Source organism: Microcaecilia unicolor, chromosome 12 (genome assembly GCF_901765095.1).
Source record: "Microcaecilia unicolor chromosome 12, aMicUni1.1, whole genome shotgun sequence".
NCBI lineage: Eukaryota > Metazoa > Chordata > Amphibia > Gymnophiona > Siphonopidae > Microcaecilia > Microcaecilia unicolor.
The window spans coordinates 93,051,280-93,064,749 of NC_044042.1; the positions used below are offsets into that span (position 1 = coordinate 93,051,280).

A 13,470-nucleotide genomic window follows, 5' to 3' on the forward strand; every position below is an offset into this window, starting at 1 on the left:
CAGTCCGTACCAGTTCTACATGAGCATCCACTTGCGGAACAATGTGCGGCAGCTGACGGACTTGGTTGATAAGCTCCCGTCGGAGCAGGCCAAGCCTTTTCAGGAGGTGGTCAGGCAGCTGAAGGCATGTCGCAAATTCCTGTCTAGGGTGCTTACGACACTTTTGATGTTGCGACCAGGGTCGCAGCTCAAGGGATAGTGATGCGAAGACTCTCATGGCTGCGTGCCTCTGACCTGGAAAATCGAGTCCAGCAGCGGATTGCAGATGCTCCTTGCGGAGGGGATAATATTTTTGGTGAGAAGGTCGAGCAGGTGGTAGAGCAGCTCCACCAGCGGGGCACCGCCTTCGACAAACTCTCCCACCGGGTGCCTTCTGCATCTACCTCATCAGGTAGACGTTTTTATGGGGGAAGGAGGAATGCTCCCTATGCTTCTTATAGGCGTAGGCACAATCCACCTTCCCGACAGCCTGCCCAGGCTAAGCCCCAGCGCGTTCGTTCACGTCAACAGCGTGCACTTCAACAGGCCCCTGCAGCTCCCCAGCAAAAGCAAGGGACGGGCTTTTGACTGACTCCAGGCCGGACGGTCTACCGGTCGGGGGGAGGTTAAAATTTTTTCACCAAAGGTGGCCTCTTGTAACCACCGATCGGTGGGTTCTTCAAATAGTCCGGCTATAAAGTAATTACCACTCTGCTGCAAGCCCGCAAGCGTTCCACTTCCGTTGCTTATGCCAGGATTTGGCGCCAGTTTGAAGTCTGGTATGCTTCCAAAGAGATCACACCCCTGTGGGCTCCTGTCTCGCCGATTCTGGACTTTTTGCAGGATGGTGTACAAAAAGGCTTGGCTTATAATTCCCTGCGGGTGCAAGTGGCAGCGTTGGACTCCCTGCGTGGCAAGGTTGAAGGCGTGTCTTTAGCTGCTCATCCAGATGTGGCACGGTTTCTTAGAGGGGTGCTTCGACTCCGTCCTCCCGTGCGTACACCTTGTCCAGCTTGGAACCTGGGGCTAGTGCTGAAAGCCCTTCAGGGTGCTCCCTTTGAACTGCTTTGGCGTGCTTCAGAGACAGATTTGACACTGAAGGCCATCTTTTTAGTGGCCATTACTTCGGCGAGACGGGTGTCAGAGCTCCAGGCGCTGTCCTGTAGAGACCCTTTTCTGCAATTTTCAGAGTCCGGGGTCACGGTTCGGACCGTGCCTTCCTTCTGGCCTAAGGTGGTTTCAGCGTTTCACCTAAACCAACCTATTTTCTTGCCCTCCTTTGTCAAGGAGGAGTTTCCAGAATCTTTTGGGCAATTGCACCTGTTGGACGTGCGCAGGACTCTGCTGCAGTATCTGCGAGTTACTAACTCTTTCAGGACCTCTGATCATCTGTTTGTTTTGCTATCAGGTCCTCGCATAGGGTCTCCAGCGTCTAAAGCCACTATTGCCCGCTGGCTCAAAGAATCTATCTTTTCAGCTTTTTTGCTTGCCGGCCGGCCTCCGCCTGATGCCTTTAAGGCGCATTCCACTAGAGGAATTTCCTCTTCTTGGGCTGAAACTGGAGCACTCTCTCTTCAAGAGATTTGTAGTGCAGCAACATGGGCTTCTAAGCTCTTTTGCCCGACATTACAGGCTGGATGTGGCTGCCAGGAGGGACGCACGTTTTGGAGCTCAAGTGCGGGCGCGTGGTGTGGCTTGTTCCCACCCTATCTAGGGATTGCTTTGATACATCCCATCTGTAATGGCTGCATCTGCTTGATGACAAGGAAGGGAAAATTAGGTTCTTACCGTGATAATTTTCTTTCCTTTAGTCATAGCAGATGCAGCCATGATCCCTCCCTGTCTGATTGCTATCTGCTGTAAATCTATTCCAGGTTCTGTTCATGTTTCCTGGAGATTCCGGCCTTGGGAGAAAGTCGGAAAACAGTCTTCAGGAGGATGACTTAATTCCCTCCAGTTTCATGTTTTGGAGGATGAGTATATTCCCTCCGGGAGGATGAGTTTATTCCCTCCAGTTATGTCTCAGTGGAGGATGAGTTTATGCCCTCCGGGAGGATGTTTCATTCCCTCCATTCTGAGTTAATGCCCTTTGTTGTAGGGCCATTGTTTGCTGTGAGGAAAGCTCATGTTATTCCCATTGCGGTTTGCCATACTGCTTTGGAAGCTTCAAATACTGAAGAGAGGCAGTGGAGCAAGCTGGTACATAAGTACATAAGTAATGCCATACTGGGAAAAGACCAAGGGTCCATCGAGCCCAGCATCCTGTCCACGACAGCGGCCAATCCAGGCCAAGGGCACCTGGCAAGCTTCCCAAACGTACAAACATTCTATACATGTTATTCCTGGAATTTTGGATTTTTCCAAGTCCGTTTAATAGCGGTTTATGGACTTGTCCTTTAGGAAACCGTCCAACCCCTTTTTAAACTCTGCTAAGCTAACCGCCTTCACCACTTTCTCCGGCAACGAATTCCAGAGTTTAATTACATGTTGGGTGAAGAAAAATTTTCTCCGATTTGTTTTAAATTTACTACACTGTAGTTTCATCACATGCCCCCTAGTCCTAGTATTTTTGGAAAGCGTGAACAGACGCTTCACATCCACCTGTTCCACTCCACTCATCATTTTATATATCTCTATCATGTCTCCCCTCAGCCGTCTCTTCTCCAAGCTGTATAGCCCTAGCCTCCTTAGTCTTTCTTCATAGGGAAGTCGTCCCATCCCCGCTATCATTTTAGTTGCCCTTCGCTGCACCTGAAAAAAGTGTGCTCTCTATCTCTCTGTGCTGGTTGATGGACACAACCCATCTGTAATGGCTGCATCTGCTATGACTAAAGGAAAGAAAATTATCACGGTAAGAACCTAATTTTCCCTTATACTCAAGCACCCTTAGGATTCACCTTTGGGTTTTAAAAGCAAACCACGTGTATGTAAGGTCTGAATAAACAAATTAAAACAATTAAGGTTAAAACAAATGCCCATATGTAATATGTAATATGCAATAATGAAACAATGATGGAATATTCACATAGCAAGCAGCTTGACCCATCAGATTTATTTTCCTTTGCACATAACTTTGCATGAACAGCTAATGGACTATGTTGACACATTTAGACTGACTTTGGACTTCTGCATGAAGGTAGCTCTGCCCTCATTCAATATGTCTTTTTAAATAGTAATAAAAATATCAGGTGCATTTTTATAATATACTTTTTATCTAGGCAAGGGGGGGGGAAAGGATTTTAAATGATCCCAGGTTTTAACCTAATTCATGTTTAATGTGGGGTATAAGTGTCATAAATAGATAGAAACTCTGAAAGTTGAGCACCTGATTCTCATAACATGTCTGTTTTACCAGGTGAAAAACAAAATCTCTGCACGAATATAACACATGCTAGGGTATCTCTATAACTAGCCCCTTCAAGTGACACACTGATTATGATTTATAACAAACTAGTAAAAAAGGCCCATTTGTGGCACAAATGAAACGGGCGCTAGCAAGGGTTTCCTGGGAGTGTGTATGTTTGAGAGAGAGAGCCAGAGTGAATGTTTGTGCAGCGCTGCGTACGCCTTGTAGCGCTATAGAAATGCTAAATAGTAAATAGTAGTAGTAATGTGCGGGTGTGTGACAGAGTGAGACTGTCTGTGTGACAGTGTGTGTGTGAGAATGTGTGGCAGGGCCCCCTCCCCTGTTCCTAATGCCCCTCACCCCGTTCTCTCCCCTCCTTTTCCTCCTCCTTCCCACACTTTGGGTTCCTTATGGCTTTCAAAAGTCTATGTACCCCTGTGGCCCTAACGCCCAGTATCCGGATACCTCACCGCTTTCCTCCTCACCCCTCCCCCAAGATGTAACACTTTCACGTCATTCTTTTTTCTTTTTTTTTTTTTTTAAGTGTCCTATCTACCCTGTGTCCAAATGCCCGGCATTCAGATTGTGTTCCTCTTGTAAATTTTCATTTCTTTCATTCATTCAGAACTTGCCGCCCCCCCCCCCCCCCCCCCCCCCGGAACACTTTCGGTTCCTTCAGTCTTTTAAAACTCTGCTATGTACCCTGTGTGCTAATGGCCAGCATTGAGATTGTTTTCCTGTCCCAAATTTGCATGTCTTTCAGTTGTTCAGAACTCCCCCCCTCCCCCCATTTAACACTTTCAGTTCCTTCAGTCTTTTAAAACTCTCCTATCAACCCTGTGTCCTAATGGCCAACACTCAGATTGTTTTGCTTTAACAAATTGTCTGTCACTGACGTCAGTGCGTGCCTGCCTAGCAGACCACTTCCGGCAGGCACGGTCCCAGGCACATCCTGTTGGAGGTGAGAATTATTATATAGGATTACTACTCTACCTATGAAAAGTTATTCCGTTATTATACTTCCTCTGTGTACATCCATATGCTGCACAAGCCATCATGTTTGAACATATAAGTTGGGAAGGAGAAACTGAGACTGAGCTAATTGGTTTCAGCGTTTTGGCGTCACTTGGTTTGCTGTCTATTAAACCTCCTTGGTGGCAGCAGCTGGCAGGGTGGGTACAGGAAACACAGGGAGGGGTGGAAGACTAGGAGAGGCATGCTTACTGTGTCTGGATTGGCTGCTCCTCCATGCTCAGCAAGAACGTGCCCCCAAGCCTTGGTGCAGCTTACTTTGTTCAAGGTGGAATATAAAATGAAATAAATTGGATGAGCACCTTAGGAAGTGATTTCAGGAGCTTGGCTTTGCACATGTCTTTCTCTTTTATGTTTAAGGTTATTGTTTTCATGTGAACCAAAAAGTCGTTTGCATTTTTAATGCACCAATCTGAAGAATCCTGAAGAGAGTAACTTCATGCTTAATCTCAAGTATTGCTAGCGAGGCTTAAGAAAATCTTGTACAATTTTATTCATCTTCTGTGATGCTGCTAAGAGGGTCTTCCCTCTTGAGATGGTTTTAGTTTGGCTTTTCAGAGACTTCAGTCTTGTCAGTTGAGTTTAATTTAGAGCTTGACTTTGAATGTTACAATAAACTAATCCAACAAGATGGATTTTGAAGAGCAAAGCAAATAAGAACATTGTATTAAAATAATACAGTAATAGTGTCTACAGAGTTCCAGAATGATAGAACATTTCTTCAACTCTAAAATGATGACTGGATAATCAACTCAAAAAATCATTTCTTTGTCCTTGAAAGCTGTGTTAGCTAGAGTGGGGTTGAGCTTTAAACATTGACAGATTTTAGATATTACAGGGTGAGGGGAATTCACATGTCCAGGTCAGGACTTGGAGCATTCCTATGTTATTTTACAAGACACACTGGTTACTACAGAGCCTCTTGTGAAATAGATGCTGGATAGCATGTGTAAGTCCCCCCCCCCCCCCCCCCCCACACCATATACAGAAAGAGCAACACTTATATAGTTGCTCATGGGGAAAACAAACATAGAAATGCCCCACCCCCCACCCAGTAGACATGAGAGCAGCTGTCTAAAATCTTGCTCACTCTGTAAAGGGCCCGGATGCCTTCATCAGTGGCCCTTCTCATGGCAACTGCTCCTTACCCTGTAGCGACAGCCCCCCTCCCTTGCAGCTACTCCTGCCACCCAGTCCACACATTAGGTTTACTGGAGGTTTCTGGGGTCTGTTGGGGGTAGGAGTGTGATATTCATGCACTTTAACCTTGGTGATAATCTCTCAAAATGGGCACTGAGATGTCATGTGGCAATAAAATACCCAATCTCTTAAGGTCCTCTTGCGATTTTTCACAATCTTCTTGAGATTTGACAGCTTTGAATAACTTTGTGTCATCAGATTTAATCACTAGTTATTTCCTTTTCTATATCATTTATAAATATGTTTAAAAGCAGTGGTCAGACTGAGATTACTGAATCTAGGATCACATGGCCAGTGCCCTCTCGCTCCGTGGTCCTGTCGGTAGTCTTGCCGTACCCATCCTTGATGGACGAACTGGAGGTAGAGAAACTGGTTCCAGAGGAGCAAGATGATCTGTCTGTGCTGCGGATCTTTCATTGGGAAGAGTTGTCTTCCCTGATTACTAAGGCCCTTGAAGATCTCTACTTTTCTGATCCGAAGGCGAAGGCTTCTTGTGCGATGAATTTGAAGATGGCAAGTACTCGCAAGCCATCTTCGGCTTTCCCAGTTCACGAATCTATCAAGGAGCTTGTCACGGTGTGGTGGACCTCCCTGGACTCAGGCCTGAAGGTTGGTAAGGCAATGTTGCGCCTATACCCTGTGGCTGCTGAGTCATTGGAGAGGTTTGTCTTGCCCAGGGTGGATGCCTTGGTGGCGGTTGTCTCAAGGATCAGAGTTTGGAGGCTTTGTTGAAGCACTTCTTTGAGGTCTCCACGCTTGTCATTTGGGCTGCCATTAGTAGTGTCTGTGTGGCCCGGGCGTACCTGGGCTGGTTGCAATAGGCGGATGAGCAGGATTTGCATTTGCTTCCGGCGTTGCCCTTTCTTCCGCAGATGGAATCTTCCCCAGCATATTTGGTGGGTTTGCTTTATGACTTGGTACGAGCTTCTGCCAAACAGATTTTAGCGGTCACTTCCCGTAGGCTGTTGTGGTTCTGCCACTGGGCGGCTCTAGGCAGCATCTCACCAGGCTGCCCTTTCAGGATAAGCTCTTGTTTGGGAAAGATTTGGAGAAGCTGGTGCAAGACTTGGGGGACACCAAATCACATTGGATCCCGAAGGACAAGCCTAAATCCTCTTCCCAGTCAAGGAGAGTGAGGCCGTACCTCTGGGATTTGTGGCGGTACAGAGGGTAGGTCCTTGGCTGTTATTCAGCGTTCCAGGTTCCAACAGCACTATTCCTTTGGGAATGAGAAGTGGGCTGCCAGGACTTCCCCTTGTTTGGGCTGTGCGGCCTGTTCTTCCCAATGATGGGGCGCTGGTCCACTCTTCTGTACTCAGGACAGGGGCCAGTTAGCTCTCTTTTACGAAGTGGGCCAACATCACTGTGGATCAGTGGGTCCTGGATTTATATCAGAGATGATTACAAGTTTGCCTCTCCTGTCGGAGATTGTTTTTTGGAATCCACCCTCCGCTCCTTGTTGGATCTGGGTGCGGTGGTGCCGGTATCCTCTCAAGAGATGGGCAGGGGCCCATACTTTGTCTATTTTGTGGTGCCTAAGAAGGATGGCGCTTTTTGGCTGGTGTTGGACCTGAAAGGGGGAAACCCGTTGCTGAAGGTGCTGCATTTTGGCATGGAGGTATTGTGGTTCATGCTGGCGGTGGTGCAGCCGAGTGGAGTTACAACTCTGGACCTCAGGGAGGTTTTCCTCCATACCCACATCTGGTTGCAGCACCAGAGGTTTCTCCGGTTTGCTGCCTTGAGTCGCCACTTTCAGTTTCAAGCCCTTCCGTTTGGTCTTGCCACAGTTCTCTGGACCTTCTCCAAAGTCGTCATGGTCGTGGTGGCGTTTCTGCTGAAGGAGGTGATCAGTGTGCATCCCTACCTTGATGACTGGTTGATCTGAGTGGCATCTGAACAGGAGTCGGGTAGCTAGCTCCAGGGTGATTGCCCTCCTGCTGTCTGTGGGTTGGGTGATCAACCTTGTCAAGTCATCTTGATGCTATCTCAGATTTGAAGTATCTACTACTACTACTATTTATCATTTCTATAGCGCTACAGGGCATACGCAGCGCTGTACACCATACACAAAAAGACAGTCCCTGCTCAAAGAGCTTACAATCTAGATAAGACAGGTAAACAGAACAATTAAGGGTAGGGGAATAAATAGGCGAAGTAAAGGGCAGGGCAGTATCTGGGGGTCTGTTTCTGTAAGTCACTCGGGAAGTTATTCTTGATGGAACACCAGATAGCCAAGCTGCAGGGCCAGGTTTGTCGACTGTTGGGTGTGTTGAATCCTTGCACGTGGGATTATGTCCAGGTTCTGGGGTCCATAGTGGCAATGTGGTTCCCTGGACGAGGGCGCACACATGCATATGTTGTAGCAGGCTCTGTTGAGTCGCTGGTTGCCGGTGTCGCGGGACTACCAGGCTCGTCTGCAATGGTTGCCATTAGCAAGGCACGGCATGGTCTGGTGGCTACCTCCCACCAACTTGAGCCAGGTGGGGTGAACTTGGTGTGTGTGTCTCCCCCCCCCCCCCCCCCCCCCCCAGTGGGTACTGTTGGTGACAGATGCCAGTCATTTGGGCTGGGAGGGCTCATTGTCTTCACCAGTATTTGCTGTGGCTATTCAACTGCTGGCGCTTTCACTGATAGCTTGTGAACTGAGGTCCTTTCAGCTCTTACTAGACGGCAAGCTGGTTTGGGTCATGTTGGACAAAACGACGGTAGAGGCTTAGCTGCTCTTGCAGTGAGTGGGGTGCCACCTGTCATGCCTCTTGGCTACGCACATTGCAGGCCACCTCAACGTGAGGGCAGCTTTTCTTTGCCGGCACATACTGGACCAGGCGGAATGGGAGCTTTCATCAGAGGACTTCTACCCGATTGAATGGCAGTGGGGCACTCCAGCAATTGATCTCATGGTGACTGGAACCAATGCGAAGGTGGTAGCCACAGTAGGGCATCCGGATTGGAGGGCCTGGATGTGCTGGTCCAGCCTTGGCCATCAGAAGGGGTGCTCTAGATCTTTCCCCCTTGGCTGTTGGGTTGGCTGGGTCCTTCACAGAATTGGGTGTCATCGGGGTCTGGGCGTGCTGGTGAGTCCGGTTTGGCCTTGCCGTCTGTGGTATGCAGACTTGGGGGCCGATGCTCAAAGCTTACTGTGCTAGCAGTGTCTGATTTAAATTGATTCTAGCCAGTCTAGCAATCACTTTATTCAGCGTCTAATGCACAAAGTAGTTTTGCGTGGTTTTTACTATTGGGGGAAGCAGCTAACGATAATCTTATGCAAATGTATTACAAAGAGCTCGTTAGTATTAAAATGAGCAATCCGAGCAATGCACAGACATTTCCGAGTGATACACAGATAGGAGCTCCTACCTTTTAATGTGCAAAATTTTCCATCTGGTCTGGAGCTGTCGTGTGGGGGAGACTTCTGAAAGGAGCAGTCTGCTTGCATTTTTCAATAGCAAAACTTGTCGGAGAGCAGAGAACAGCTTTAGAGGGGAAGAGAAACAGCTGGGGGGGGGGGGGGTTCCGCAAAGAGAATTTTTTTTTTCAATAGCAAGCAGTGTCCCACAGCAGAGAGCAGTTTAGGTGTGGAGAAACAGCCAATCGGCTGGGGAAAGCCCTTGTGATGCCAGCTGGTGGGGGGTGGAGAAACAAGCAGCCAATCAACTGGGGAAAGCCCCTGTGATGTCAGCTAAGTACTGCAGGGGAAAGGAAAGAGTACACCAGCCCTAGCATATGTGCAGAACAGGGACACTTACTGAAAGACTGTTCTGCACATGTGCTAGGCGCTTTCCCTACTAAGCTACTTGCTGAAATTGCATGCAGCTCACTTAAATACGATTTCCATTGAGCATCGCTCGCTATTTCCAAATCAGTAAGTTCTACTGAGGATCTAAACGCATGTGGTTTTTAACTGAGACTTTTGTGCACGGCCTGTGCTTGGAGAATCTCGAAACTCCAAGCCTTGCATCGGGAGCGTTTCCTTCAGCTCATGGAATTGGGAGCGATGATGTGGATGGTGCTGTTCTTTTTGCCGAAGGTCGTCTTGGTGTTTCATGTCAATCAGCCCATCTTCTGCCTTCCTTTTGGGAGAAGGACAACCTAAAGGACTTTAGGGTCTTGCAGTTTTTGGATATTCATAGGATTCTGCTCCACTACCTTCAGGTGGCTAATGATTTCCAGCTGTTAGATCATATTTTTGTGCTTCTGTCTGGGCCCGAGAGGAGCAATGCTGCCTCAAAGGTGATGATTGCACGGTGGATTAGGGATGCGATTGTCTCGGCATATCTGCTGGCGTGGCGTAGCTCTCCATTCTTGCTGGGGGTGCATTCCTTTTGTGCACTAGCGACTTGGGCAGAGGTCAAGGTTTTTTTCCCTGGAGGAGATCTGTAGGGCAGCTACTTGGGTGTCCCTGGATACCTTCTCTAAGCATTACCGTTTGGATGTGGCTACACAGTCGTATGCTAGTTTTGGAGTGACTATTCTTTCCGTGGGAGCGGTGGCTTTCCTCCCTCTGTAAGAACTGCTTTCTTACACCCCTTCGGTTTCTGGAATCATCTGCTGCTATGCTAAGGAAGGTAAAATTATGTCTTAAATGATGATTTTTCTTTCCTTTAGTGCAGCAGACAAATCCAGGATCCTGCTGCTGTTCGTTTTTGTTTTTTTTTTCTTGCTTTTTGGAGTTTCATCTAGGTTGTGCGCTTGTTTTGGTTTCCTGGGATGTCTTTATTCTTTGTCTTTATGAGGAAGGTTGCAGGGATTCATGGACCGATCTTCCGCTTTGGTTTGCAGTATACTGACTGAGGGAGGAGCTGGCCATCCTATAAGACTGAGTTCAGTGATCTCTATGTCCATCTGCTGGTAGGTGGACACAACCTTTCAGTTTCTGAATTCATCTTCTGCTCTAAAGGAAAGAAAATTATCAGGTAAGACATAATTTTACCTTCCCTTGTCCTCTATTTACATTGTGACCTTGAACACCACATGTAGCTTCCCAGGACTTGGGCTTCTCTTGCAAGCTCTTTTGTTCAGGGATTCTGTAACTATATGAGTAGCAGCATAGAGGTTCTTTTGAATTCAGGAGCTTATAGTTTGCTGTGATTTTTCAGTACAAATTTCCAGAATGTAAAATTTAAATTGTTGCTGTGGCTCAGCTGGCCTTTCTTGCTTTCGTGCCTTGGGTTTTTTCCCTTTTGTAATGCTGTTTTGCTTTGAGTGTTGGTTCTTGACATTGTCCTGCTATTTAACGTTGCTTCATACCTCTAGTATACCCAAGACTGGTTCTGCTCTTCCATCTCCAACTTGTTCCAATTTGTTTAAGAAGAACAGGAGCAGGTCAATAGGTTTACTGGTGTGAAACCAGGACTGGTTCAGCCTGTCCTTTTATGGCATGGAGCGTGTTGAATGAGACGTGCAAACCTGAATAAAATTGTAGCTTTGTGTAGTATGAGGGTTCTTTGTGCAAAAGATGTTCTTAACATTTATCTTGGAGTAACTCTTGCCTTTTCTTTACTTCCCCACTTGTAGGCATCTCTGTGCCTTGGCAGAGAGAAGTGGCTGAGCTGGCCTCTGCGCTGGGACGAGCTGGACTTTCTGTCTCGGTGTGCTGAATGGCTGCGATGGCGCCCGCACTCACTGACGCAGCCACAGAAGCACACCATATCCGCTTCAAACTGGCTCCATCATCCTCTACCCTGTCCCCGGGTGGTGCTGAGAGCAACGGCAGCACTAGCAATCTCCTCATTGCAGCTAACGGAACCAAGCGGAAGGCCGCCATCACCACAGACGAACCTGGCCTAGACTATCGAAGTAATCCCAAGAAGGAAGAACTGGGCAAACTGCAGCCACTGGTGGCCTCTTACCTCCGCTCAGATGTGACTTCGGTCTCTTCGAAGGAATCTCTGAAACTGCAGGGAGTCTTCAACAAGCAGACAGTGCTGAATTCTCACTCATTCCTATCTCAGTCCTTTTTGAAGACTAAGGACATCAGAGCGGAGCTGTTAGGGAGGCCGCCAGTCCTGGAACTGTCCCTGGAGGCCTTAAAAACCATGAGTGCTAGCAGCCAGGCAGCACTGCCACAGGCTCCTGTCAATGGCCTGGCCAAGAAACTATCAAAGACTGCTGGCACAGATCATGAGAGCAGTCCCCTGAATGGCGGTAGATGTGCTGCTCCCCCCTCCTCCCATAGTATAGAAGAGAATACTTTGGGGATGGGGGGCTTCAAAGTTGGCTTGACTGATTGCAGTCATCCACATCAAAGTCTGGAGGGGGCAAGTAATGGCCCTGCCATCGAGTCTCATGCCAGTGCTGCTGAGAGGACAGCTCAGGGAACTGGAGGTGGTGACCGCTTGCTGTCTGCCTCCAGCACAGATGCTGGCTGTCCCAGTTTCAGGAACAAGGCCACAGCAGAGGAGCAACAACGGCAGAAGGCAGTCCTTCCTGGGAGTGTCTTTAGCCTGGACGCTGAGGCGCGCATGCGAGCTCTGCTGAGACGCCAGAATGACATGGAGGGCCGGGCTCGCAGGCTGCAGAAGCGCCTGCAGGTAGTTCAAGCCAAACAGGTGGAGAGACATATCCAGCAGCAGCTTGGTGGTTTCCTGGAGAAGGCCCTGAGTTCCCTGCCCACTCTGGATCCAGTGCGTCAGCGCAGCCAGCTTATGTTGACCCGCAAGGCTGAAGCAGCCTTGAGGAAGGTGGCAAGCGAGTCGGGCACCTCTGAAGGGCTCAGTAATTTCCTGAAGAGTGACTCCGTTGCAGCAGAGTTGGAGAAATTTACAATTAGCAGCACTGTCAACCTGCGAGCAGTGGAGAAAGCCTTTGACTCGGATGCAACAGACAGCAGTTCAGGAGGGGAGTCAGATGTTGAGGAGGAGGAACTGGCCAGAGTGAATGTTCAGCAACGGCATGTACCCCTGTAAGTACTTCCATTTATTTGTATTCTAGGTGGGATTTAACATTCTTTACCCCCCCCCCCCTCCTTCTCTCTCATGGTTTGAAGAAATCTTAAAGATCTGTAGTATCATTCCTTCATCTGCTTTCATTTTTGAGTTTCCTGTCCTGTACCTTGTCACTGCTAAGTCAGGCAGAGTACAAGAGTTGTAAAATAAAGCTTTAGAAGCCGGGTCCTGATGGTATAACTTGCCCCAAGGCTCGCAGCAAGCAGAATCTTGAATTCATGGTGCATTCTCATAGCCTAGTGCAGGTCTGGAAGCCTTGGAGTGTGAAGTCTTGGAGATAAGTCTAGAAGTGGGAAAATGTAGTTTTTGGGTTTTTTTTTTTGGTGTGGGCATTCACATATCTGCTTGAAGGTGAAAGGCATCCAATGCTTAAGATATATATATATATATATATATATATATATATATATATATATATATATATATATATATATATATATATATATATATGTGTGTGAAGGGGGGGAGGGGGTTAGCTTTAAAGCAAGATGAAGGATTTAGAATTGGAGCTAATTTTAACAAGTCCTTTATTTGGAAATTTGTTCTATTATGTAATTATTTGAGATTTAGAATTGTAATCTGACAAATGATATTTAGTAAAGAGCAGAATATTACATTGATAAATCAGATCAAATGAAATGGCTTGGGCTAAATGTGAAAGGTATGAGCACCAGTAGTAGTTAAGTGATATTTCACTCAATGTAATCTGTCTAAATGCCATGACAGAAATGAACCTCACTCTTGTGTCAGGGTGAGAGACTTGATCCCAGTCTCAGATTCACTTCAAATGCTGTCTCAACATTGCAGAATTTGTGCAGAATTCTTCTGTCCAGAATTTTGCACTGATACCAGAAGGCAGCCGCATCAACATCCTCCTCCTCCATGGTTTGCTGTTAGCTGTAGTATGAGACACTATTGAGCTCCTGTGGTTCAACTACTATAGTCAGGCTCCAGGTGGTGCAGAAGAAT

General features: G+C 47.5%; 1 protein-coding gene across 3 annotated transcripts in view; it reads left to right on the forward strand.

The window, feature by feature from the left end:
* KANSL1 (KAT8 regulatory NSL complex subunit 1) overlaps positions 1–13,470 on the forward strand; it is a 443,961-nt gene that overhangs the window by 145,721 nt on the left and 284,770 nt on the right. For all 3 annotated transcript variants that reach the window (XM_030221966.1, XM_030221964.1, XM_030221967.1), the window contains exon 2: positions 11,072–12,458. In XM_030221966.1, the coding sequence (XP_030077826.1) occupies positions 11,155–12,458 (1,304 nt within the window). In that variant the 5' untranslated portion in view covers positions 11,072–11,154. The remainder of the gene's footprint in view (positions 1–11,071; positions 12,459–13,470) is intronic.